Here is a 23968-nt window from a genome sequence, read left to right as displayed (position 1 = left end):
ACAAAGCAGTCAGTCTTTGGGAGAAGAACAAAACAAATAATAAAATCCATAAATTTTAATCCAGAGGTTTAATTATATTGGCTGTTTTCAATTATGGCTGTAGCCATGGCTTTATACCATCTGTCTGGGATTTTACGTTCCTTAGGCAGACACTTTTACTCAAAAATGTGCACAGTTCTTCCTCTCCTGATGTTTCTGTTAAGTCAGAGCTTCTCAAGCCTTTTAGACCTGACCCAAGTCTTAATTTTCCATAGTAGTTGTGTCCCCAATATGTGTAATGCATGTTCAGCTTGCTCTTTCCTGAGACTGTACCCCTCTGTGGGAACTGGAGACAGACCCCAAGGGCTGGGAAGAGCAGGGCTTGCCTGGTCCTGGGTGCTGGAGGAGAAGGGAGACAGCAGCATCTTCTGGGCAATGCAGAAGGGACTCTGAGCTGGGCATGCAAGTTTCAGACTCCCGTGGGATATGTTCTGTATTGCCAGCCTGAAAGCTCCTGTACTAAACAAAGAGCATAAACCTTTTGGTATTTCCGAGCCCATTTTGCTACTAATTTTCTTGGAGAGGAGAGCTGGGGGACCTTAATCAGAGCTTTCCCTCTGTCATTAGCCCAGTGTCTGCGTTACAAATTCCCTCTGTGTTTGATCCCCTTGGTTGTGTCAGCCAGTAGCCAAGCTTTGTGTAATGCTGCAGTCTGGGGGGCCAAAGCTGCCTTTTTCTAACTCCTCTCCCTGTTTCTGCAGTCCCACGAAAGAGTGAGCAAGCGGCTGCACCAGCGGTTCCAGGCCTGGGTGGACAAATGGACCAAGGAGCACGTGCCCCGCGAAATGGCAACCGAGACAAACAAGTGGCTCATGGGTGAAGGGTTGGAGGGCTTGGTGCCCTGCACCACCACCTGTGACACAGAGACCCTACACTTTGTCAGCATCAACAAGTACCGTGTCAAATACAGCACAATATTCAAGACACCCTAAAAGTCCCCCGGGGCGAGGGAAGAGCCCGGGAGATGTGTGTGTGTGTGCGCGCGCATCCGGGGAAGGAGGAGGACGCCTTTCTCCCCTCACTGTGTATCTCCGTAACACATGGCCACTTGACTAGTGCGTGGCTGGTGCAACCCGTCACCAGCGGGATTCCCTGTGGGGATGTGGATCTCCGCCTAGGACCACGGGCTGCCGGCCCTTTTTGGGTGAGAAGGACCCTTCTCTCTGAACTGAGCCATCCCAGAGAAACACAACAAGCTCGTACACACCAGCAGCGTTGAGGCTTTGACTCCCCGGAGGCCCTAAGCGGCGAGGAAGGAGAACTGGATGCTCTCCATCACTGGACCACTTGGATGTGTCCCCAAAATCCCCGGGTGCCTGTCACCACTGGATTCTCCTCCCTTTACGGGCTCTGGCACGGGGCCATGGGGCAGCAGACCCTGGGTTTTCTCGCTCCCTCTTCTCCCTCCCAGGCTGGACTCACCCCGTGCAGATCGGTCTGTCCTTTCTAGTGCCAGTGGAACTGTTTTATTTTTATTTTGGGTTGGTTTGGTTTTTTTTTTTGTACCTGCTTGTTTACTAGACTCTCCTAGTGCCATGCACCAGCTTTTCACACACATGTACGTACACACACACAGCAGAGAACAACACGATTTTAACATGTTACCCTCCTTTTTTGTAAATAAATGTACAAATTGTCAATTTTTTGGGGGTTTTTGTTTGTTTGTTGGTTGGTTGGTTTGTTTTGCTTTGTTTTGTTTTCTTTTTTTTAATTAAAGAAAGTATGCTCAATGTGCTAGCATAACTGTACTAGCTTCTTGTGTACCATAGTACCAGGTGGCTTGATAATTAGTACTGACAGACAGACAGACCGATGGAGACATTTATTACACTTTTTACCAAAGGGAGTTACCATTGTAGTGCTTTTGTGTGGAAACTTTTTTCTCCTTTTTTTGTAAATAAAAGAAATGATGTCTTTGTTCTTAACTGGAGGAAGACACTCACTCACCCACAGCCCTGTTCCTGGTCTGAAAGGCACTGTGCAATATACAGTTTTTGGGGTGGGGAAGGGGAGGGAAGGGAGGTGTACGAATTTTATAAGATTGGCTTCACAATCCAAGAGGAAAAAGCAGAGGTAGCATGTGTGTTTGGGGGTTAAACAACTGAGGTATAAGCAGCCTATGAGAGATATAACTATACAGTATAAAATTTTAATTTTTTTTTTTTTTGGGGGGGGGGGTGGGTAATTTTTATCCACCTCGTCTTCCAGCTCCAAGGATCTTCGCTTTTGGGAAGTGTTGCTGAGCTACTTAGCTGGAGATGATTGTGCTGATACATTTTTCCCTTTCTGTGTTGGAGAAAACACCATGGGAAGTACCAAACCAGTATTTGATAGAGCTGCTCTGCATGTGTGTGTGTTTGTGTGTGTGTGTGCAAGAGCAGAGCGAGGGGTAGGGGGGTCTCAGTGTGTTTCACTCCTGAAATCCACATATGGGATATGTATTTTTTTAAGCAGATAAGTGTAACACCGGCAGATATTTAAAGCACGTGGGAAGATTCTGATTTTGAAAATAAAGAAGTCAGCACAGACTTTGTAAGCCACGACAGCCACAACTGCACTGTCTCCTCAGAGGGGGCAGATTTCCTTGCACAAATCCATGCTGCCAGTCCTACACACCCGGCATGGCTTCCGTCGTCCCTGGATGGGGAGCCACGGGCAGGGCTCTTTCGCTGCTTCAGCCTCTCCCATGGATTTATTGAATTCTAAGACAGCAGGTTCATAGAATCATAGAATGGCCTGGGCTGAAAGGGACCTTAAAGATCATCCAGTCCCAGGTTGTTTCCTGGCACTGGAGCTCCCTCCCTTCCACAGGGAGAGGTTGGGGAGCAGGGCCAGAGGGGGACCTGAAGCCGGGGTGAAAGCAGGTGGCCCCCGAAGGGACCACTACTCATTGGCAGCCAATGCACAGCAGGCGGATCTGGAACAGGAGCCTCCTATGGAGAAAGGGAAAGAGAGGGAAGAGAGCCCCCGATGGGGAATATTCACACATTGCCAGCAATAAGTCAGCTGTCTCATTTCTCCTGCTTTGCTGTAACCAGCCAGGGAGGTGCTCTCGGGTGTCCTCTTCCATTCCAAAGGTGTCATGCATGCTCCCCCGCTACTTCCCCCCTTTTTTTATCCTGTTGTATGCTCAAGGTGATCCGGAAGGGAAAATTTTGGGTCATCTAGACTTTTGACCAGCTTAGAAGTTAACAGCTGCTGCTGCTTTTGGTGGGTGTCCTGTCCCAGGAGCCTGTGCCTGCCTGTCACTGAGGCAAGGGTGGCTGGCCAGGTCCCCGGGGCACACCACGGGGAGACCTCTGCCTCCGGTGCTCCAGCCGGCATCCCGGCTCTGCTCCCAGCCTGTACAATAGCAGAGGTCAGGTTTGGTTTTTTTTCCCCCCCCATTTTATTTGGTCTTGCTTTTTGTATTCTGTAACGTGATCCTCGGCCCACGACCCACGTGATCTCTATACCAATGTTTTAAACTTGAGTGTGGCACGGTATTTCCATTAAAGCATCAGGGCTGAGCGTCGTGTGCAGATTCCTCCTTTCCTCCTGATGATACAGAGTGGCATTTTGGGGAGGGGTGGGCGATTTTGAGGCGAAGCGGGGACGTGGAGGAGGAGAGGTGGGTGCAGGATTGCTCAGGCTGGGGGGCAGCGATGAGGCGGGTTCTGCCTCCTCACACGGGGAGCACTCGGCGGGCCCGGCCCTCCCCGGGACAGGCCCTCAGCCCCGCGGAGCACCCTCGAGGCGGAGGCGGCCCGGCTGGAATCGGGATTCTGGGATTCCGGGATTCTGGGATTCCGGGATTCCGGGTTTCTGGGATTCCGGGATTCCGGGTTTCTGGGATTCCGGGATTCTGGGATTCCGGGATTCCGGGATTCTGGGGTTCCGGGTTTCTGGGATTCCGGGATTCCGGGTTTCTGGGATTCCGGGATTCTGGGATTCCGGGATTCCGGGATTCTGGGGTTCCGGGTTTCTGGGATTCTGGGATTCCGGGATTCTGGGATTCCGGGTTTCTGGGATCCCGGGGTTCCGGGCTCCGGGACTGCCGGGCCGCGCCTGCGCCGCGCAGGGCGGGCCCCGCCGCAAGCCGCCATGGCCGCGCCGCCGCCACAGGCGCACGATTACGCGCTGGAGCGCGTCGAGAAAGTTCGTCTCCGACACCTACTTCACCGACTGCAACCTGCCGGGGCAAGGTGGGCGGCGGGGAGGCTTCTCGCGTTTCCCTCCTCCTCCGGGGCCAACCCCCGGGGCGCTGGTGGGGCGGCCCGGGCCTAGCTGCGCGGTGTGTCCCCTTTGGGGGGGCGCACCCCTGCCCTCGGGGCGCTGCCGGGGCTCGGGGGCTCGGGAACAACACACCGAGGGAACAAATCGCACACAGAAAACACACACCCCGGACAGCCACGGCACAGCCCTCCCCGCTCCGCCAGCCTCTCTAACACGGCGCTTCATTACTCTGTGATTTGTTAATCCTGTTGGGGGTGTTGAGTAGCAGCTGGGGAGAACAGGGTGCTCCCTGTCCCACCCCCGGGCTCGCCCTTGCGGGACTGACCATACTAATATGTCGCGTGGCCATCTTCGACCTCAGGCTTTTTGGGGATCGCTGTCCACCGGCATCGCTCTCCTGCTTCCAGACTCCGCGGCGCATCTCTTACGATGAGGCTGTTGTGGGGGAATTCAGGCCGGCTGAAGTGGGAGAGTCCTTCGGGCCCACGTGAGTACAGGATTTCGGTGGTGCTGTGACCGTGGTGGGGTTGGAGCTCATGTCTCCTGTGTGTGTGAGTCCTCACGAGTTCTTAATGGTGAAGAAAGGAGATGATAATCCTTTTCCCCCTGAGTGCTCGAAGGTGTCTGCCCAGAAGCCCTTAGGGAGATTTCATGAGGAAACAGCCCAAGTTGTATCAGTTTCCCAGGAGGGTGAAGAGCCTGGTTCAAGGATCCTTTCTGCTGAGAGCTGTTTGTGATCATGGTTGTGTCCCTCATGCTTAGGTGGGGGATGTTTGCTTTGTCAGGTTTGGGAGAAGATTTTTATCCCAGCATTGGTCAGACAAGATGCCAGTGACTGTTTCTCTGGGGTCCCAGAGGGGCATAGATTAAATCAAGTCTGTACGGACAGGTGGCATTGTTGTGTTTGAATCCCATCAAACTCATGGGCTGCCCTCACTCAGCTTTCTCCTTGGAGGCTCTAAGGAAGCTCTCTAAGGAAGCTTTCTCTAAGGAGGCTCTCCCTGGGGAGAAAGTCACACCGTGGGCTGAGATTGCTACTTGCTCTCTTCCAGGTGGGAGACATGCTGGTTTAAGGTGGAGCTGAGCATCCCCCTGGCATGGGCAGGGCGGGAAGTGCACTTTGTCTGGGAGAGCGATGGGGAGGCCATGGTGTGGCGAGATGCCCAGCCTGTCCAGGTAAGGAGGCATGGATCAGGGGTGTGCCAGATGCCCTGCTATGTACAGAATGGCGACTTTTTACGTCCCTGCTGTGCTGTGTGGTGGTGCCTGCAGGGTTTATGTTGCTGCTGGGGCAGCAGCAGCTTCTGTGCTGATTGCTCTTGTGGGAATCATTATCCCACACCATATGGGACCAGACCCCTCCATCCAGCTGGACTTTGGTTGAATGTGCCATCTTCCTGTGCAGGGATTGACTAAGGAAGGTGAGAAGACCAGCTACATCCTGACAAGCAGCCTGAAAGAGTCAGAGCCCCACAGGTGGGTGGTCATTTGAGCTCCTTGCCACTGGGTGAGCTTGGTATTGTTGGAAGACAGGAGGCCAGGTTGAGACATCCTCATCTGTGTCCTGGTGCTTGTGACCTGCTTGCTGATGGTTTCCTTTTGGTCCCACAGCCTGACACTGTACGTGGAGCTGGCCTGCAATGGGCTCTTTGGAGCTGGCAAGGGCAGCATGATTGCCCCTCCTGACCCAGACAGGAGGGTCACCCTGAACAAGGCTGAGCTGGTCATCTTCAACAGAGATGTCTATGAACTGCTGGTAGATCTGGAAATACTGCTGGACATGGCCCGGGTATGGGAGCTCCTTCTCTTTCCTTCTCTCACCCTTTCCATAACTTCATTGTGTCTCCTCCTGCTGTTCCATGACCTAAGACACTGAAGGAGGGTCTGCTGCTGCTCTGCTTTAGCACAATTGACTCTGTCTAGACCTGATGATCCTTGTGGGTCCCTTCTAGCTCAGCATATTCTGCAGTAGGAGAAAACTGAACAGAGGGAAGCCATAGGTGTTTTTCATCCACTTTCTGTTCCAAAGCAGGATCTGTTAACCAAAGTCCCCTGGGATGTGCATATGTATAACTTGGATTTAGAAGGCATGTGAGAAAAGGCATAAGGTTGTGTTTGTGAACCAGGGATGTGGTGTTTGCCTGGTACCACTGGCTGAGACAGATGTTGGAAGGAGGTACCAGGTTCTCCCTGAGGCAGGTGATGAGCTGATACAGTGGCCTGAGTAAAACTGTTATGCCTCCCAACCCCAGCTTCTCGGGGAGGAAAACCAGAGGAGTTTCCAGGCACTGTACACTGCCAACCAGATGGTCAATGTGTGTGATGTTACGGACCCCTCCACCTTCCCTGCTGCCCGTGACCTGGCTGCAGCCATCTTCAGTCAGAGGAACGGCGAGAGCCAGCACACCATCCATGCCATGGGGCACTGCCACATTGACTCTGGTGAGAGCAGCACACACTCCCTCTTCGCTCACATGGAGGCCAGGGCATGCTGCCCAAGGGGAGAGTGGGCTGCCCTTGGGCTTCAGGCGCTGGATACCATGCCCTGAGGCACACAGCTGCTTTTTCACAGAGGCAGGGGAGTGTGGGGTGCCCTTTGGAGCACTGATGGGGCTGGGGATGAGGGATGAATTATAGACTGCTGTCTTCCATCTGTTGGGCTTCACCCCTCGATTTACTGTCCCAGGAGGGGTTTCAGAGGGGTTCTAGCTCCAGGAGGAGCTTGTGTTGAGTAATAACTATGATAGGGCCATGCCTGTCCCTGCAGCCTGGCTGTGGCCCTATGAGGAGACCATCCGTAAGTGTGCTCGGAGCTGGGTCACCGTGGTCCGTCTGATGGAGCGCAATCCGGAGCTCACCTTTGCCTGCTCCCAGGTCAGTGATCTCTCTCTGGAGACCTCTCCTCTGCTCATGGCATGTTGCTTCTCCAGCAAAAAGAGACGGGGGGGATGACCAGAAGTGTTGCAGAGAGGAGGGACCTGGGTGTGGGGTGGTAGAGAGCTGAGGCTGATCTCTGTTCTCTGGCAGGCGCAGCAGTTTGAGTGGGTGCGGAGCTGGTACCCTGGGCTCTATGCACAGATTCTGGACTTCGTGGCCAAGGGGCAGTTCATTCCTGTTGGAGGCACTTGGGTGGAAATGGTGAGTAGCACGGTGAACCTGGCCTGCCGAATCCCCTCTGTGCCATCCTTCTGGGACTGGGCCTGGCACTGGAGGGGACAGCAGAGCCTTTGCTGAGCCTGTTTGGTTGGTGATGGTCTCCAAGCCTAGGAGCAGCAGCTGAAGTGTCTAACCTAGCAAAAATACAATCCTTCTCCCATATCATTCTCTGAGAAAGGATCTTTGCACTCAGTGAGCTGTGTTCCTCCGTTTTCCCTCTGCTGAGCTCTCTTCAGTTCCTCCCTGTGATCTCCAGATCAGGTGGATGGGAATGGGGGTCTTACAAGACCTCCCCTTCCCCAGTGCCTGGCTTTCCTCACAGACCCCCTGTGCCTTTCCCCCAGGACGGGAACCTGCCCAGTGGGGAGTCCATGGTGCGGCAGTTCCTCCAGGGACAGCAGTTCTTCCAGGAGCAGTTTGGCCGAATCTGCACAGAGGTACTTGTTCTTTTCCAGCACACCTTCCTTGCACACCATCTCCTTTCACTTCTTGCTGTGTATGAGGTTCGCCTGACTCACGTGTTTCTCTCTCCCTCTGCTCCTGTTTCTTCTCCTCCCAGTTCTGGCTGCCAGACACGTTTGGATACTCAGCCCAGCTGCCCCAGCTGATGCGTGGCTGTGGGATTCAGCGGTTCCTCACACAGAAGCTCAGCTGGAACCTTGTGAATACCTTCCCGGTGAGCTGTGCATCCCTTCTTTCCAGGGGATGGATGTGTGCATGCTGGAGTCTTCTGCAGGGCTCGACCTGTCGGTTCCACAGTCCTTCAGCTCAGCTGACACAGGCTCTGCTTCCAGAAGCCACCAGTTTTTGGTGGTAGCAATGTCCTGTCAGACTTTAGGGGAGGAAAAGGTCATGGTTAGAGATTTCAGCTGGGCCCCTGGCCTGTAAATTCCTTCTGCTTCCAGGCAAGGAGCTGTGACTTGTGTGCAGGTCCAACAGACAGCAAATCCAGCCTCTCCCTGCTGTACCCTGCCCTTGTGGCATTCCCTGTCCTTGTGCAACTATCTCTTTACACTGATCCATCAGGACATTCTGCAGCTTCATGGAGAGAAACTAAAGGCCCAGTTTTAATCCTCAGGGGACTCTGGAATGTCTGTTCCCTGTGTACCACATTGTCCTTTCGCTCCCCTCCAGTATCACACCTTCTTCTGGGAAGGCATTGATGGTTCCCGAGTCCTGACCCATTTCCCTCCTGGTGACTCCTATGGGATGCATGGGCTTGTGGAGGAGGTGAGTGAGACCTGCATGTGAAATTGCCAGTCCCTTGGAGCCTCCTGGTAGAGGAGGGGGATAGCTGGGAAGGGAGCGGGATAGCTGGCAGCATTGTTGGACAAAGGCCTGGCAGTTGATTGCCTGGTTCCGAGATGTGCCTGTGCCTGATTTTGGCAGTTTGGGCTGGGGAGAAGGGGCAGGACTGGGCTTTGCACCCTGAAGGCTGACCTGGCTTTCTTGTGGGAGCTGGGGATGGGCGCCAGGGGATTGCAGCTGCCCAAAAATCCCTCCAGGTGCTGAAGACAGTGAAGAACAACAAGGACAAAGGATGTGTGAACCACAGCGCGTTCCTCTTCGGCTTCGGAGATGGAGGAGGGGGCCCCACACAGAAAATGCTGGATAGAATGAAGAGAATGAGTGACACAGATGGGCTGCCAAGGTGAGAGGAAAGCTCCTCTCTCCTGGCAGGACCACTGGCTTTGAGCCAGCCCCGGCCTTCAGCAGTGCCAAAAGAAAGAGAGCAGGGCAGAGAGACAGGCAAGCAGAGGGCTGGGAAGGATTTTCATGGGTCTCTGTATCATCAAGAGCTGTAAGAACAGGTACACAGGGCAGGCATGGACTGCTTATGAGCCCTCAGTAGAGTCATGGGTTGAGTGTCCAGCACAGCAGCTGTGCCTGGCAGTTAGTCCCTGTCTGGAGAATGTCCACAGGAGAGGTTCAGGGGTCCCAGGAGAGCAGGAGGGGTGTAGGAGAAGGGTGAGGGGGGAATACTGTGTATAGTTGTATTGAAGTTTCTGAGGCCTTGGTTCCAGGAGCGTCAACTTTCCAGATGGGATGCAACATTAGCCATGTCCCAGGCTTCTCCCTGGCTCATCACTGTACCTGTGTCTCTCCCACAGGGTGCAGATCTCAACTCCTGACCAGCTCTTTTCTGTCCTGGAGAAGGAGTCATCACAGCTGTGCACCTGGGTGGGAGAGCTCTTCCTCGAGCTGCACAATGGCACGTACACCACCCAGGCCCAGGTGAGGGTCCCCACGCCCAGGCCATGCAAATTCGTGACACCTACAAGTAACCAACCTTCCTGCACTGGAGCTGGGTTTCTGCTGCTGATGTGAGAGATCTACTCCCAGCTACCCACTTCCTGACGCTCAAGAAATACATATATTTATATATATATATATATTATATATATATATAAATATATATATTCTTTATACCAGATAAAGAAGGGGAATCGAGAGTGTGAGAGGATACTCCATGACGTCGAAGTGCTCAGCACCCTGGCTGTGGCACAGGACAGTGTGTTCCAGTACCCTGCCAGCCAGCTGCAGCGGCTCTGGAGGTGAGGGAGTGAGTACAGGGGCATTGCTGGTGCTGGGAGAGGATTCAGTACTGCAGCACTCTATGTAGCTTACCTACCACTGTCTGTAACCCCTTCCATAAACTGATCAGGGATCCACCTGAAAAGCATTCAGTGGTTTGCTTGATTCTCCCATTGGAAGATAACTTCAAACCCTCACTACTCTGCTGTCTGAAAGCTTCATTTCCAACCTAAGCTTATTTCTCCCCAGTTTTGACATGTCTGAACTTGTACAACAACATATCTGGTAGCCTTAGGGGATAAAAAGAAATAACTCGTACTCCCCATGGTTGTTGCTTTACTAAGATGACAGTTGACAAGCCCTAACATAAAGGGATTTAAAGGATGCTATGGAAAAAATCCTTTTCTCTGAAGTGTTGGCTAATGGGAGTATAAGGAACAGTTATTAAGTTTGTCTGGCTTGCAAACAGGGCTCTTGTTTTAGAGAAGAACTTTCTGGTTTGTTCTAAGCCAGAACAAATACGGTGCTCTCGCATCCTCTCCTGGGTTCTGCTCTCTTTTAGGTTATTGCTACTCAACCAGTTCCATGATGTCCTGCCAGGCAGCTGTATCCAGCTCGTGGTTGAGGATGCCCTGCAATACTACACAGGTGAGCAGAAGTTTGGCTAGGAGGGCACTTACTTGCCAGAGCACACTGGGTCCTGCCTAGTGGGGCTGCAGTGGTTTCAATCTTGGACTACCAGGGCAAGCCTGTGCAGATATGTGTCTGAAATAGTGTTAAATTAGCAGGGGAGCCAAGGGATTGAAAACCATCCCAGTTTATTGACTTCTCTGCTTGCTGTTGGCATGCCAGGGTAGACCTCCACGAAGGTTTGCTCCTGCCTGCTCATGGGTGCTTGCAGGAGCTTAGTTAACCAGAATTTTCCAGCTGAGCTGGCATAGCTCGTTGTAATCTTGTAATAACAAAGTTAAAAATAATTATACACTTGAATTACTCACTAATAGATAATAATAATTAATGATAATTAGTAATTGTAGCTTGGCAGGCGATAAAGTGTGTGTACATAGCACAGGAGCGCCAGAAGCTCTCTCAGATCCAGCTTAGGCCCTTTTGTTGTACAGAGATCCGCAGGATTGGTGCTGAGCTGCAGGAGGAGGCTGTGCAGTCCCTGTGCAGGGATCTGCTGCAGCCCAAGGCAGGGAGCACTGAAAGCACCCTTGTGTTGAACACTTTGCCCTGGGAACGCACCGAGGTGATCTCCAGGCCTGGGCCAGATGGAACAGAGACTTTGGGTATGTCTGACCTGGGATAACTCTTGTATCAGAATTTCTTACAGGGGCAGAGTCAGCTAACAAGGGAATACTCTGCCTCTCCCTGCCCTGGGGAGGGCTTTACTGGCTGTTCAAACTCTTCCTTGGACAACTTGAAATGGAATAAAGTCCCCTGAAGTATGGAGGAAGAAGAGGAGGGTATGAGAGGAGGTAGTAGGTCTGATGTGAGAGCACTAGGGCAGCACAGTGTGACTTAGGTTTCAGTCTGGGGCTGATGTTGGAATAGAACCTCTTTGCTTTCCAGCTCTCGTGACAGTCCCCAGCATGGGCTATGCTCTAGTGAGGGAGCCATTGCTGCCCTCTCAGCCTGTGTCAGTGAGGAAGCAGGTAAGCACAAGGCAGTTTGCTTCAGATCCATGTTCCCTGTGTCAAAGGTTGATTGGGGAGAAATCTAAGGAATCCAGCATCCAGCAAATCCACATAGTAAATTTGCAACTGAGGCACTCAGCAGTTGTGGGTCTGTGACACCTGTTTTCTGTCCTTTTTCCAAGGTGGATGGCTCCATTACCATGGAGAATGGGGTGATTGCTGTCTGCCTGGACATGATGGGACACCTGACCTCACTTCGGCTGCTGGACTCCGAGAGGTCTGTGTCACCCAGTCACTGGCCCTGGGCTCCTCAAACCTCTCCCAGGATGACTTCTCGCTGTACACTCTTGTCCACTGCCAGCCCTTCTGATGCTGCTGTTTCTCTGTTCCACTTTCTTTCAGAGAGTCAGTCCCAGAGGGCTGCTATGCGAACCAGTTTGCACTCTTTGATGATGTTCCCCTCTACTGGGATGCCTGGGATGTGATGGATTATCACTTGGAAACCAGGTAGAGGAGCAGTGCAGGCAGCACTTGGATTTTGGCTTTGCCCTAAGATTCTTGCCTCCCTGTCAGTCCTAGCTGTAAGAGAGCATTCACTCTGGAGAAGTGAATGCCTCCTATGTGGGAGGCTGGACTGGGATTTGGGAACCTGGATCTACTAGGCTGAGACTATCTCTGCCTTCATTCCTTTGTCTAGGAAGCCAGTGACCACGCTGCTGAAGCCTCTGGAAATCACCCTGGCTGGGGGCCTGCGGGGAAGTGTGAGGTTCTCCCTGCAGGTCGGGAAAAGCAGCACCTTAACCCAGGAGATCATCCTGGATGCCACGTGCCCATACCTCCGCTTCCTGACCCAGGTTTGGCCCGTGGCTGCTGCATGATACCAACATCCTGTGTGGCAGGAATTACATTCCCCCTCCTGTTTTCTTCCCTGGAACCCCCCCACTGCCTGTCCTCCTCTGCCTTAAGGGAAGGCAGCCTGAGGGTGGGGGGAGGTCCCAAGGGACAAGAAGAATTCATCCTGGTGTTGAGACTCTGGTGTGGTTTTATTGTAGCTTATGTTGGCTGTGTGCAAGCCAGCTGCTGCACACCAGGGAAGGAAAAGTGTGGCTTCTGCCTGTCAGACCCCATGGTGATGCCCTTCTGCTCCTACATTTAGGTTGAGTGGAAGGAGGCTCACAAGTTCCTGAAGGTGGAGTTCCCTGTGCAGGTCCGGAGCACAGACGCCACCTACGAGATCCAGTTTGGACACGTGCAGAGGCCAACACACTGGAACACGTCCTGGGACTGGGCTCGGTTCGAGGTGAGAGGGATGGTGGCCTGGTCCCAGCACTGAGCTGCTCCTGCTCCTGCCAGTGGCTCTCTGTAGTGAGCCCATCCCTTGGTACCTGCTGCAGGTGTGGGCTCACAAGTGGATGGATCTCTCTGAGCATGGCTTTGGGGTGGCTCTGCTGAACGACTGCAAATATGGGGCATCAGCCCACAGGAACGTCCTCAGCCTCTCTCTGTGAGTTACAGATGGATGAGGGGGGAGCTGCTGCAGGTACTTTGTCTTGTGAGGTGTCTCTTGGAAGTCGAGGCAACACCTGATCCTAAATGACCTTAGTTAATAAATAGTCTGATGGGTGTCTCTTGTCTGAGAATTTGGCTGACTTGCATTATAACTAATTCCTGTGAGCTATGCTCATAGATAATTCAGGAGAGATCAGATTTTTCTGTTGCTGGCCAGAACATACTCCAGGAGGGAAGGCTTAATGAGAGGGAAGGAACAGCAGTGTTAATGTTACAAGTGCATACCAAGCTAAAAGAAACTGTATATTTCAGTTTGACTCTGTCAGCCACAATTTTCACAGGAAGACACCCAAGCTTTTTAAGCTTCTGGGACTGTCCAGGGTCTGTTTGCTGTTGCATGTTTGCTTCCACCCCTGGGCCCAGCCTCAAGGTAGCGAGGGGAGCAGTTGTCACAGTGCTCCTCTGGCTCTACTCTGTGTGGCAGTGGGTGCTGCCAAGACACCAGTCTCACTAGCATCTCGTTGCCTTAGGCTGAGAGCACCCAAGTCCCCTGATTCCACAGCAGACATTGGGCACCACCAGTTCACCTACGCTGTGATGCCTCACCGGGGTGAGTAACAGGCCCTGTAGGAACACACAGGGTGGGGGATGCACCAGTGAACCTTGGGGTGAGTGTGTCTCTGACTGTGCACGTGCCAAGGCTGGACAGATGTTCTTGTGATGCAGGTTCCTTCCAGGAGGCTGGTGTGATTCAGCGTGCCTACAACTTGAATTTCCCCCTCTACGCGGTCCCGGCCAGCTCTGCCCAGTGCCCAGCCTGGAGTGCTTTTTCTGTCAGCTCACCTGCCATCGTGCTGGAGACCGTCAAGCAGGCAGGTGCCAGGGCAGAGGTGGGGAGGGCAGAGGGGGTTTAGGTGCTGTTGTCAAGCATGGCTTGCTCTTTCCTCCACACTGAGTGGCGGTTAGGCTCAGCTGAGCGGAACAACGTGGGTTTGAGAGGCTGTGCCTGTCTCATTTGTCTGAACTCCCACCTGCACTGTCCCCCAAAGGCTGAGGGCAGACCTGAAGCCGTGGTGGTTCGGCTCTACGAGGCGTATGGCAGCACGGTTACTGCCTGGCTCCAGACCTCCCTCCCCGTTAAAGAGGCAATGCTGTAAGTCCATGGTCCATGCCAAAGGGCTGGGTGTGCATGGGGATGGAGATCAGTGCCTTCAGCCTCATGTGCTTTCCTCCTCAGCTGCGACCTCCTGGAGCGGCCAGCTGCACAGGGCACCCTGCCCCTGGGGCAGCAGGGCTTGAGGCTCTCCTTCACACCCTTCTGCGTGCTCTCTGTCCTCTTGGTCTTGAGCCAGTGACACCATCCACCGCTCTGGCTGATGCTGCAGCAACCTGGACCAACACTGTGAGCTCAAATCACAGCCTGAGCCTTCCTGGATCCCAAGAGCTGTACAAGACAGCAGTTCCAGAGCAGGGCAGTGTCCCCGTGTCCCACACCCAACCATCGGAGAGCAGCGCTTGAGAACAGCTGCGCTCCTCAGGGAAGGAGGACAGTTGCCCACTGCCCAACCAGAGTAGGTGGGCTTGAGTGCTGAGCTCACTGAAGTGTGGATAAGGGCGTGGACAGGCTCGTGGCCCTGCATGGGCTCTGCTCCAGCCCCAGGGCCTTGAGGAGTAGCAGTTTCCACAGTGGCTCCTGTGTCTGAGCCTTAATCTTGTCTAGCAGTGACTATAAAAAAACACACTCTACTCCTTCCTCCCTTCCTCTGCCTGCCCCTTGCACTGTCCTTGCAGATGGAGAGCACAAATAAATAAGAGAATTACATCAAGCTCCAGCCTGTTTTCTTAACTTTTTTCCAGGTAACTGCACTGACCTGCCTCCTCCCAGGTGCTTTGTTGTAGCTGCTGCTCCCTTAGTGTCCTCCTCAGCAGGATCTCACTACTCCTGGAACTGGGGAGGCAGAGCTTATCTTTACTTTAGGGGAGGTGAGGTGGAGGGGAAGCCTGCTACAGCCCCTTGGGGAAGAGGCTGGGCACAGAAGGGTTATCCTTAGCATGAAAAGGCATGCACAGTGATTTCTACACAAAATATTTTATTATTTAGTCAGCTAAAAACAGTGATTGGAGCAGCAGCCAGAAGGGGAAGAGAGAACCCAGTTTTAGGCAGAGGGAAGAGTCAGAGTCCAGCACAATGTAAGGTCTTGGCTCTTCTTCCCCTCTAATGCCTCTGGACAGCAGGAAAATACCCCACCACCAAGCCCAGCTTCTCCCTCACGCACTGGCAGGATGCAACAGTAGCAAGCAGCTGTGAGCACAGGTACAGAGAAGCTCCATTTCCCCCATCACTAAGGCACGTCCCTGGCCAAGCCCTCCCTGAGCTTCTCCTGGGCCACTAAATGCCCCTCAGGAGGTGGGCAGTGGGCAGCACTCACATGACAGGGACTGCACCTGAAAAACAGAGAGGGAAAGGAGGAGTCAGAGGGCGAGGGAGGGTCTGGCTCTGCCCCACTGGCTCCTCTCCTGCCATCTGGCACCCATCAGTCCCTTCGATACAACTGAGCACTCCCACAGCCCCCACCTGTGCACCTGAAAGCCACAGGGGCTGCAGCCTCACCTCTGCCCCTGCGTGCAGACATCCGGCGGCTTCTTCTGGTTTTGAGAAGCACCTCTGGCTCAGGCAAGGCTGGAGCAGGGGTCCCTCTCCTCCTCCGGCGAGCATGTCCCTTCCTCGGCCCATCAGCCTCCTCCTCCTCCTCCCCTTCCTCCTTCTCATCTGACTTTTGGGGGGTTGCTGCAGCCCTGGGGCGCCTTTTCAAGGCGCGTGAGGTGACCTGGGCGGACATCAGAGCTGCGGCTTAGCAGGAGAAGCGTGCTTGGAGCACCACAGAGGATGAGAAGCTCCATATGGGATCACCACCATGAATTCAGGAGCAGCCTGAGCAAGGTTAAGGGGGACAGGACAGCCAGACACAACCACAAAGCTGCTTACCTTAGGGGTCGGTGCCTCAGGGTCTGCCTTCAGCTCAGCGCGCTTTTTGCGGGGCATCTTCTGGTGCTTCTGCCCTGCATGAGAGGACATGCCCAGGTCAGGGGGAGTGAGGGACACACTTGCAGGGATGCTGTCCTTGGGTGATGTGAGCTGAGCACTGAGAAACTGCAGGACGAAAAACCATCCTGCCAGTGCAACAGCCGTGCCCAAGCAGGTTGGGATGCTGGTAGGAAGCTCCGGGGAAAATGGGCTCTGTCCCTTGGAGCCAACAGCTGTCACAGGCCTGTCAGCACCCCAGGGAGAGGGGCTTTGCTCCTGCCTGTGCCCTTGTGCTATACAGAAAAGACAGGGCTGCCCAGTGTCCAGCCCTCCCAGAGCAAGAGTGGGTCCCACGGGCAGGAGAGAGGACACTCACCTGTGGGAGCCATGGGACCAGGCTCTCCCTGCAAGGAAGGGACAGAGCATTGACTGGGGTGCAGTCATTCTACAGGCAGCAGCAGCAGAATCCCTGCCCCTTCTCCCTCTCGCAGTGATAGGGAAAGAGCCACATTTCTCTGGGAAGCCAGGAGAGTCAGGCTTGCTCTGCCTGCCCTGTGCACTGGGGACTCTCCTGTCAGTCCTGTTCCTGCAAGGCCACAGACACAGGGCACAGGAGGGAGGAACAGGGTTCCAGACCTCATTCCCTCCATCTGCTCCAGACTGCCCACCATCCCTTGGCCAGCTGGCCATCACACAGAGGGTCCTGGTCACCTCCATGTCCAGCAGCTTCGTGGAGAGGGAGATCTCCAGCAGCACAGTGTAATGTTTGGGAGTCTCAGCAAGCAGATAATGGGCTGGAGGGGTGGTTTGGGAGCCCCCAGCCCCTGGGAGTGACCCCAGGCACCTACCTGGAACCATATGGTCCTGCCGTTGTGGTCACGCAGGGAGCTCATGCCAGGCACCAAGTAACACTGCAGCCAGTTCTTGAAGGTGGTGTAGTTATCTGAGTGCTCAGGGTCCAAAAGGTGCTTCTCTGGGAAGGGAGAAAGGACAGAATTAGAGCAGAAGTCATGATCACAGTGTCAGAATGCCCTCCCAAACCTCCTGATGCCGGGAATGCAAAGCCCCAGCCTCCCCCAGCTGTCCCTGTTCCCCAGCATCCTGTCCTGTCGCCTCACCTGCCGTGATGACCTCCATGGGCACGGTGTGGCACAGCTCCAGGAGATCCGGGCTCTTCCTCATCAGCTTCACCTTCTTGCTCAGTGTCAGGGAAGGATCCTGCAAGGGTGGAGAAGGGGAGGAAAGTCACCTGCCAGCTACTTCTGCCTCCTCTCCAACAGCAGCCAAATTCTTTGTCTTTTGCCCTCCAGCTTTGCCAGCCCTGAGCTCACCCCACTGTGGGCTTCCAGTTTAGCTACAAAGACATGAAAGAGGGCTAACACACACAAACATCAGCAGTTTTAAAAACACCCCTCAGGTCATGTAGTTTGTCTTCAGGTTTCCTTAAAATAGTCACTTTAAAAGGCCACGAGAACAGCCTTGGGCTTTACTACAGCCTTCTTGGAGATTTTAAGCTTGCAAGGTGTTTGTTTCACTCATCTCTTCCTCTTCACCCACCCCAAAAATATTCAGAGACTTCTTGAAGGCAGAAGCTGGGCACAGCTCGTCCTGCAGGGTCACAGGCAACCAAACCCCTGGTACGACATCTACCACCTTCTGATCCTGTGAAAGCACCTGGTATTCCTCACCTTCTTCCTCCTCTCCTGCTTCTGATCCTTCAGGGCCTCCAGCACAGTCCGGGCCTTTTCAAAGGGAGGGATCTTCAACCTGAAAGAGTTACACACAAGCCTGAGCCCTTGGTTCTGGCACTGTCCACATCTACCAGGTGAGGAGGCACAGCCAACTTAGCCAAAGAGCCATCGAGCTCCAGCAAGCTCCTGGAGACCAAACCTCCATGGCAGGTCAGCGGATGCTCAACCCACTTCACCTGTACAGGATCTCAGCACGCAGGTAATTCCCAATTCCATTGAAATACTTCTGGTTTAAGAGGGCTTCACAGATGGGCTTGTCAAAAGCCTTGTCATCCAGATTCCTCAGCACGTTCTCCCTGCAACAGAGCACGGGGCAACGAGAGTCACCGGGGCATGTCTGTGCAGGAAAAGCAGTCAAACCCAACCAGGGGGCATTCCTCCAGGGCGCTCACCTGAAAGCCCGGTACTCGGAGACGACGCAGGGCCCGCGCTCCTGCTGCCAGGCGTCCCCCAGGCGCCAGGACCCGAACCGGCGGGCGTCCACGAAGCAGAGGGCCCGCGGGGGCTCTCGCGGGTTCAGGAAGCGGAGCGTGGCATGGCGGGGCAGCTCGGCGGCCGGGCACAGCCGGAACGACCCGACATGCCGAAACGAAACACGGCAGTCCTGCGGCGGGGGGCGCGGCGGGGTCAGCGCGTCAGCGTCACGGCCGCAAGTCTTGCCCCGGGCGGAGGGCGAGATGGCGGTAGGCCTCGCCTTGCGGAACGGCACCCGGGCCGCGGCCCACCGGCCGAGCGCTCCCACGCCGCCGCGAACACCCAGCCCGCCGCCACGCGTTGATTGCAAAGCACCCGGCTTAGGTGGGCAGCTCCGCCGCACTCGGCATCGCCGCCACCGCGCCGCGGAGCCGCCACCGCGCTGCGCCGGCGGCTCGACTGCGCCCGCCGCTCCCTTGGCTTGCGTGGTGCGGGAGCGCTCTTCCCATTTGGCTGCGCGAGCGGGCGGTGCGCGCTCCCATTGGCTGCGCGGCGGGCGCCGTGCGGCGCTCCCATTGGCTCGAGGTGGCGGTGCGCGCTCCCATTGGCTGCGCGGTGATGCCGGAGCTCGTAGTCCTGCCGGGCGGCCCCGCCGCGGGGAGACACAGAACGACACAGCTCGGCTTTGTCACCGGGACTTTATTGGAGCTACCCCGAGGGTCCCCAGAAGCCAGGAGAGCAGGGAAATATCCCCCTTCCCAGCCAGAAGCACCAGATCCGACCCAGCAACTCGGTGTCCGTGACTCCCCCCATGGGAGGCTGGCTCCTCAGAGAAGGGTGTTCATCAGGGTCTGGGCTTGCTTCAGCTCTGCAGACAGAGGATGGAGCTGTGGGGGAGCCGCTACATCCCCAGCAGCATCCCTCCCAGCATCCCCCACAGCCCTGGAGGTCCTCGCTGCCACCCATCCTCCAGCCTCACCTGCCAGCAGCACTCGGAACTTGTCAGCCGAGAGGGTCACAGAGACAGCCGTCGTTCTCCCGCACTCCCTGTTCTGCACGTTGAACGTCAAGTGCACCAGGGGCTCGTTGACCTCCTGCAGCTCGCTGGAGCTGAGGGTGTAATCCACCCGCCAGCGCACCAAGCCCAGCTGGCTCACTGGGGTGGGTAGTGGGGGTGGTGTCAGCACCCTGGCTCAGTCCAGCAGGGTGACTGCCACCAACACCCAAAACCCTGTTAAGACCCAACATCCCACTCACATCGCAGGCTACAGGCCCTGAGGCTGTCCTGGAGGGAGCTCTGCTTCTCCTCGTAGGAACGACACAAGCCGCTGGCATGCTCTGCTCGTGAGGAGAGACAGGACAAGAACCCCTCTGCTCACACCAGCCCTGCAGTTAACAAACCCCATCAAAGCACCTGAGGAGCCCCTGGGGATGGATGGCGCAGCAGGGAGGTGATGGAGAACAGCACGGTTTCCAGCCTGCCCTGCATCTGAGCGTGAAGGCAGCAGCGCTGGGAACTGCGTTGGGCACATCCCACCAGGTCTGGCCCCTGGTGCCACCCTGAGGGTCCCCCTTACCTTTGGGCAGCCCCAGCTGCTGCAGCTCACTTGACAGGGACTCGCTGTCTACATTGTGCTTGGCTGCACTGGAGAGAATGAAGCCGAGGACAGCGATGGTCGCCTTCACGTCCCCTGACTCTGCAGATGGGATGGAGGGTGAGCTCTGCCACCTTGGGAAGGCAACTCCAGCCAAATTGCTGCCCAGCCCCAGAGTGGGGCTCCATGGGGGGATCCCAGTAAGGACAGCAGTGCTCACCTAACTTTGCGTCCGAGGTCAGCTTCAGGATCTTCTCATACTGCGGGAGAGCAGAGCATCACGGTAAACACCAGGTAACACATTCACTGCCAACATTAATACTCATAGTTCTTACCTTAATATTAATACTAATAACATTTAATATTCATACTATTGCTACTAGCAGTGGCTGGTAGCATTCTTATTGCAGAGGCTACACGAAGAGTATGAAATTAATTAATATTGCTGATTATGCCACTGCAGTGTTGAAACACTTGGCCTCCACCGCGGTCGCCCCGCACTCACCTCCATGGGCTCCCCCAGGAGGTCCCGCAGCACCTGGGCACAGATCAGCTTCAGCTTCACCGAGGACTGCGGGGAACAAGGAGGGTGAGCAGCGGGCCCGGGGTGTGGCAGGGGCGAGCAGGGGAAACGCGGGGGGGCGCGGGCACTTAACGATTTTAGCCAGGGTGCTTGATCTCGGCAAGCACCCAGGTCGGCGGCCAGTCCAGGTCCCCGCAGAGCGGAACCCGCTGCGCGGGGGAGAGGCGGTCCAGAGCCCGCGGTGGCCGCTGCGCCTCCCCCCTGTCCCCGCCGACCCCCGCCCACCATGTCGCCGCCGTCCCGCACGGTGCCGCGTCCCTCCGCAGATCCCGCCTTCCCGACCCGGAACCGGCTCCCGGGCCGCAGAACGCTCCCGCCCTTCCGCCCCGGGCCCGCGGGGGCTCGCAGATGGCTCGCGGGAGCCTTGGGGAGGGGACCCCGAGAGGGCGGCGAGACCCCGGGGCGGGGCAGGGACGGAGCTCCGGGAACGGGACCCGAGGCGGCGGTGGATCCGCGGGAAGGGCCCCTTTGACACGCCCCGACAGCGGGAGCACCGCCCGCTCCCCACGGCCGCAGCCCCGCTCAGTGGCGGGGTTCAGTTTTGGATCCTGACTCCGTGAGACCGAAGGTTGTGATGGTTCGCAGAGCTGAGAAGGAAATCATAGATACCGGGGCTGTGGTGCAGTTCAATGGCTGCAGCTGGAGGTGGAGCCAGCAGCAGCTTTCTCATCTGACGCTTTTCCGAGAGTTATTTTCGCCAGATTGTTTGCATTTTTTGTTGCTGGATTCTGCAAAAGTGAAAAAATATATTACCACATATAATCAGGAAGGAGTGCGTGTTGCCACTCGAGCGTGGTGCAAGTAAAAGTTCGCACGTGAACGGGGAAGGACATTTTTTTGTACGAGAAGTGGATGGACCTTTCAAACTCCGTGAGACCGAAAAGTGCACAATGCTACGTATAGCAGAGATGGAAATTGTGTGCAGTTTTCAGGCTGCAAGGAAAACCAGCTGCCACTTGATTGCTGTGCAAATACCAGCCTGCAAATGGAAGGGACGGTCAGCGAAGTCTTTCTGATTTCTGGCACGATTTCTTTGAGAGCAGCAGAGGACGTTTTGAACTTTGGATCTTCGCATTCTTTGAGGTAACCACGGTCCATTTACGCCTTTTGCTCGTGCACGGGGCCATCTAGTGGACGTTCCCCCCCGTATCGCCGTTTAACAGCTCCTGTAGATGGCCCTGTGTACGCACAAACCAGCCCAAAGTGCTGCTCCAAAGGTGACAACGTCCCGTCAGTGGTCTCAGACTAAATGTGTCAGGACAAAAAGGTTTTGGCTGACCTTCCCCGTTCATGTGCGAACTCTTATTTGCACCACGCTCGAGTGGCAGCACGCACTCCTTCCCAATTATATGTGCTAATACATTTTTTCCACTCTCTCAGAATCCAGCAACAAAATCAAAAATGTCCAGCAAAAAACACAACTCACAAAAATGCTAGGAGAGAAAGCTCTTGCTGTCTCCATCTTCAACTGCACCTCACATGCCGGTATCTGCACCTTCGATGTCCCCTCATAATCCTTCAGTGTCACGGAGTCAGGATCCAGAACTGAACCCCACCACTAAGTGCTCAGACACTAAAAGGACCAGGACAAAAAGCCCAACAGCTTGGCTTTTACATTCCCATTCTAGAGATTTAACAGCTCTAACTGGCAGCACTGTATATTAGGAAAAGCAATTAAATTCACCAAGCCCACCAAATGTGAGGATCCAAAAATCGTTTCCGTGCCACAGAGAGCAACTAAGACCCCACATCTCAGAAGAAATTTGACACCCCCCCCTCAAAATAGAAACCATCCAGGGACTGATCCCATATCAAGGTACCAGAACACCATTACTGGGCATTACCTCCCCAGTGCAGTATATCATCTATACATCAAGACTGGAAATAGCTTTATGTGGCCCAAAATAAAAGGACTGCCAGATATTACAGAGATCACCTCTGAAATGTGGAGACAACCTGACGTTGTGAGGTTGCTCCCACACAAAAGATGCCAAGACAGAAAACCTGTGGCTGTCTCTTTCATTCCCTGGACACCCAATTATTATTGCAGGACGATGTGCTTTCATTCTTAAGAAAGAACACTGTTATCCTTTTTCAGAAGGTTAGTTCCAAAAATTTGATACCACCTCCATAATGGCAAGTGTCAGGGGATTGCTCCCACACAAAATGTGCTAGGACAACAAGCTGCTCCTGGCTGCTGCAGTCTGTCATCTGCCCCTGAAGCATTGAGCCTACCTGCCTTCCTCCCCAACCTTGCCTTTTTTTTTGCTATGCCTGACTATCCCTTGCACTGCATTGCCTTGCCTACCCTTCCCTTGCCTGGCTTTGAATAGCCTATACCTCCCTTACCTCGCCTTTCATTGCCTACCTCTCACTTGCCTTGCCTTCCAGACCCATCTCTTGCCTTGCCCACAAATCCCTTGCATTGCCTTGCCCTGACTACCCCTCCCTTAGCTTGCCTTGCCTTGCACACCAATCTGTTCCTTGACTTGCCTACCCCTTTCTTGCCTGGCCTTGCCTTGTCTTCCTCTCCTCTGACTTGCATTGCCTTGCCTTACCGACTGCTCCGTGTCCTTCCTTTCATTTCCCACCCCTCCTTCACCTCACCTTACCTTGCCTACCCCTCTCTTGCCTTGCCTTTCATTGCCTACTTCTCACCTACCTTGCCTTGCCCTGACTACCACTCCTTTGCTTGCACTGCTTTCCATACCTATCCCCTTCCTTCACTTGCCTGCCCCTTTCTTGCCTGGCCTTGCCTTGCCTTGCTTACACCTCCCTCCCCCTGCCTTGCCTACTCCTCTCTCCACTTGACTTGCCTTCTTCTCTCCTGCCTTGTTTACCCATCCTACTGCTTCCTGGCCTTCCCTTACCTACCACTCCCTTCCCTTTTCTTGCCTTCCCCTCACTGGTCTTGCTTTGCCTTGCCTACCCCTCCCTTACCTTGCTGTGAGGGGGAAGGGCTTGAAAGCGGAAGATCTGACGAGGAGGAGCTGTTTTTCTTTAGTTGTTTTCGCCCAAGATAAGTTTGCAGCTGCAGATGCTAAGAATATTGTTTCAGTGTGGGAATTTTCACACTGTTTCCTTTGGGTTGTTTTATGCCTGTTGAGAGAAATGTAATTCTCTCAAGGAAGATGACTGTGTTGTTACAAACTCAGCATTCTTTCCCGCAGGCTTTGGGGGAAGGAATACAAGAGAGAAAGTTTTGAACTGTAAAAACAGCTGGGTGACCCGTGGCTACGGGGAAAGCTGGGGACTGGGGAGGTCATGATGGTCACTCCCCACATTTTGGGGTGGCCCAGCCCTGAGCACTGGAGCCCTGTGGCTGCTTTCCTAGCCGTGGTGGCTCCACCGGAGTTACCGATCGAAATGGATGATGCAGCAGCGATTGCTTCACAGACAATTGAACCATCTACGCGTGAATTACTGTGGAAAGCAGCACGTAAATCTGCTCCCAAGTTAGTGGGGAGGTGTGCTGGTTTAAAAGTAAACAGGCAGGAGAAATGAAC

The 23968-nt window shown here is 54.6% G+C and overlaps 4 protein-coding genes across 4 annotated transcripts in view; 2 read left to right on the top strand and 2 right to left on the bottom strand.

The window, feature by feature from the left end:
- Window positions 1-1964, top strand: part of SIN3A (SIN3 transcription regulator family member A) — a 30074-nt gene extending 28110 nt beyond the window's left edge. The window contains exon 21 of the mRNA XM_008933805.4: window positions 741-1964. Coding sequence (XP_008932053.3) covers window positions 741-971 — 231 coding nt within the window. The 3' untranslated portion in view covers window positions 972-1964. The remainder of the gene's footprint in view (window positions 1-740) is intronic.
- A 2158-nt stretch (window positions 1965-4122) lies between these two features.
- On the top strand, window positions 4123-14904 carry MAN2C1 (mannosidase alpha class 2C member 1). Its single transcript, XM_029963134.1, has 26 exons — window positions 4123-4223; window positions 4490-4741; window positions 5307-5430; window positions 5660-5730; window positions 5866-6043; window positions 6507-6696; window positions 7022-7128; window positions 7282-7392; window positions 7755-7847; window positions 7970-8086; window positions 8545-8640; window positions 8916-9061; window positions 9522-9645; window positions 9844-9965; window positions 10508-10593; window positions 11067-11237; window positions 11521-11603; window positions 11768-11862; window positions 11988-12092; window positions 12283-12439; window positions 12742-12885; window positions 12980-13089; window positions 13625-13704; window positions 13821-13966; window positions 14144-14247; window positions 14332-14904. The coding sequence occupies exons 1-26, from the start codon at window positions 4123-4125 to the stop codon at window positions 14447-14449; spliced, it is 3231 nt and encodes a 1076-aa protein (XP_029818994.1). The 3' UTR covers window positions 14450-14904.
- Window positions 14905-15167: 263 nt separating this feature from the next.
- NEIL1 (nei like DNA glycosylase 1) lies at window positions 15168-18860 on the bottom strand. Its single transcript, XM_029963133.1, is given in 11 exon segments — window positions 15168-15539; window positions 15706-15922; window positions 16081-16154; window positions 16496-16523; window positions 16968-17092; window positions 17238-17337; window positions 17808-17886; window positions 18047-18166; window positions 18263-18443; window positions 18446-18474; window positions 18565-18860. Coding segments are annotated over 11 exon segments (1269 nt in total). The 3' UTR covers window positions 15168-15519.
- A 105-nt stretch (window positions 18861-18965) lies between these two features.
- Window positions 18966-20572, bottom strand: COMMD4 (COMM domain containing 4). Its single transcript, XM_018081411.2, has 7 exons — window positions 20536-20572; window positions 20385-20450; window positions 20100-20139; window positions 19862-19981; window positions 19542-19622; window positions 19264-19440; window positions 18966-19152 (listed from the first exon to the last, which is right to left on the bottom strand). Exons 2-7 carry the CDS (start codon window positions 20388-20390, stop codon window positions 19112-19114), a joined length of 465 nt encoding a protein of 154 aa, XP_017936900.2. The 5' UTR covers window positions 20391-20450; window positions 20536-20572; the 3' UTR covers window positions 18966-19111.
- Between the last annotated feature and the right edge of the window lie 3396 nt (window positions 20573-23968).

This window comes from Manacus vitellinus, unplaced genomic scaffold (genome assembly GCF_001715985.3).
Source record: "Manacus vitellinus isolate BGI_N305 unplaced genomic scaffold, ASM171598v3 scaffold_53_pilon, whole genome shotgun sequence".
NCBI lineage: Eukaryota > Metazoa > Chordata > Aves > Passeriformes > Pipridae > Manacus > Manacus vitellinus.
The sequence above is the reverse complement of the archived record's forward strand: the minus strand, read 5'-3'. Positions and strand labels throughout refer to the sequence as shown.

Coding starts and splice junctions, on each gene's coding strand:
- MAN2C1 (XM_029963134.1), top strand. CDS start 4,123: ATGGCCGCGCCGCCGCCACAGGCGCACGATTACGCGCTGGAGCGCGTC. Junction 4,742..5,306: donor GGAGAGTCCTTCGGGCCCAC/GTGAGTACAGGA, acceptor GCTCTCTTCCAG/GTGGGAGACATGCTGGTTTA. Junction 11,863..11,987: donor CGGCTGCTGGACTCCGAGAG/GTCTGTGTCACC, acceptor ACTTTCTTTCAG/AGAGTCAGTCCCAGAGGGCT.
- COMMD4 (XM_018081411.2), bottom strand. Junction 19,623..19,861: donor GCAGCTGGGGCTGCCCAAAG/GTAAGGGGGACC, acceptor CCTCACGAGCAG/AGCATGCCAGCGGCTTGTGT. Junction 19,441..19,541: donor CAGGGCCTGTAGCCTGCGAT/GTGAGTGGGATG, acceptor TACCCACCCCAG/TGAGCCAGCTGGGCTTGGTG.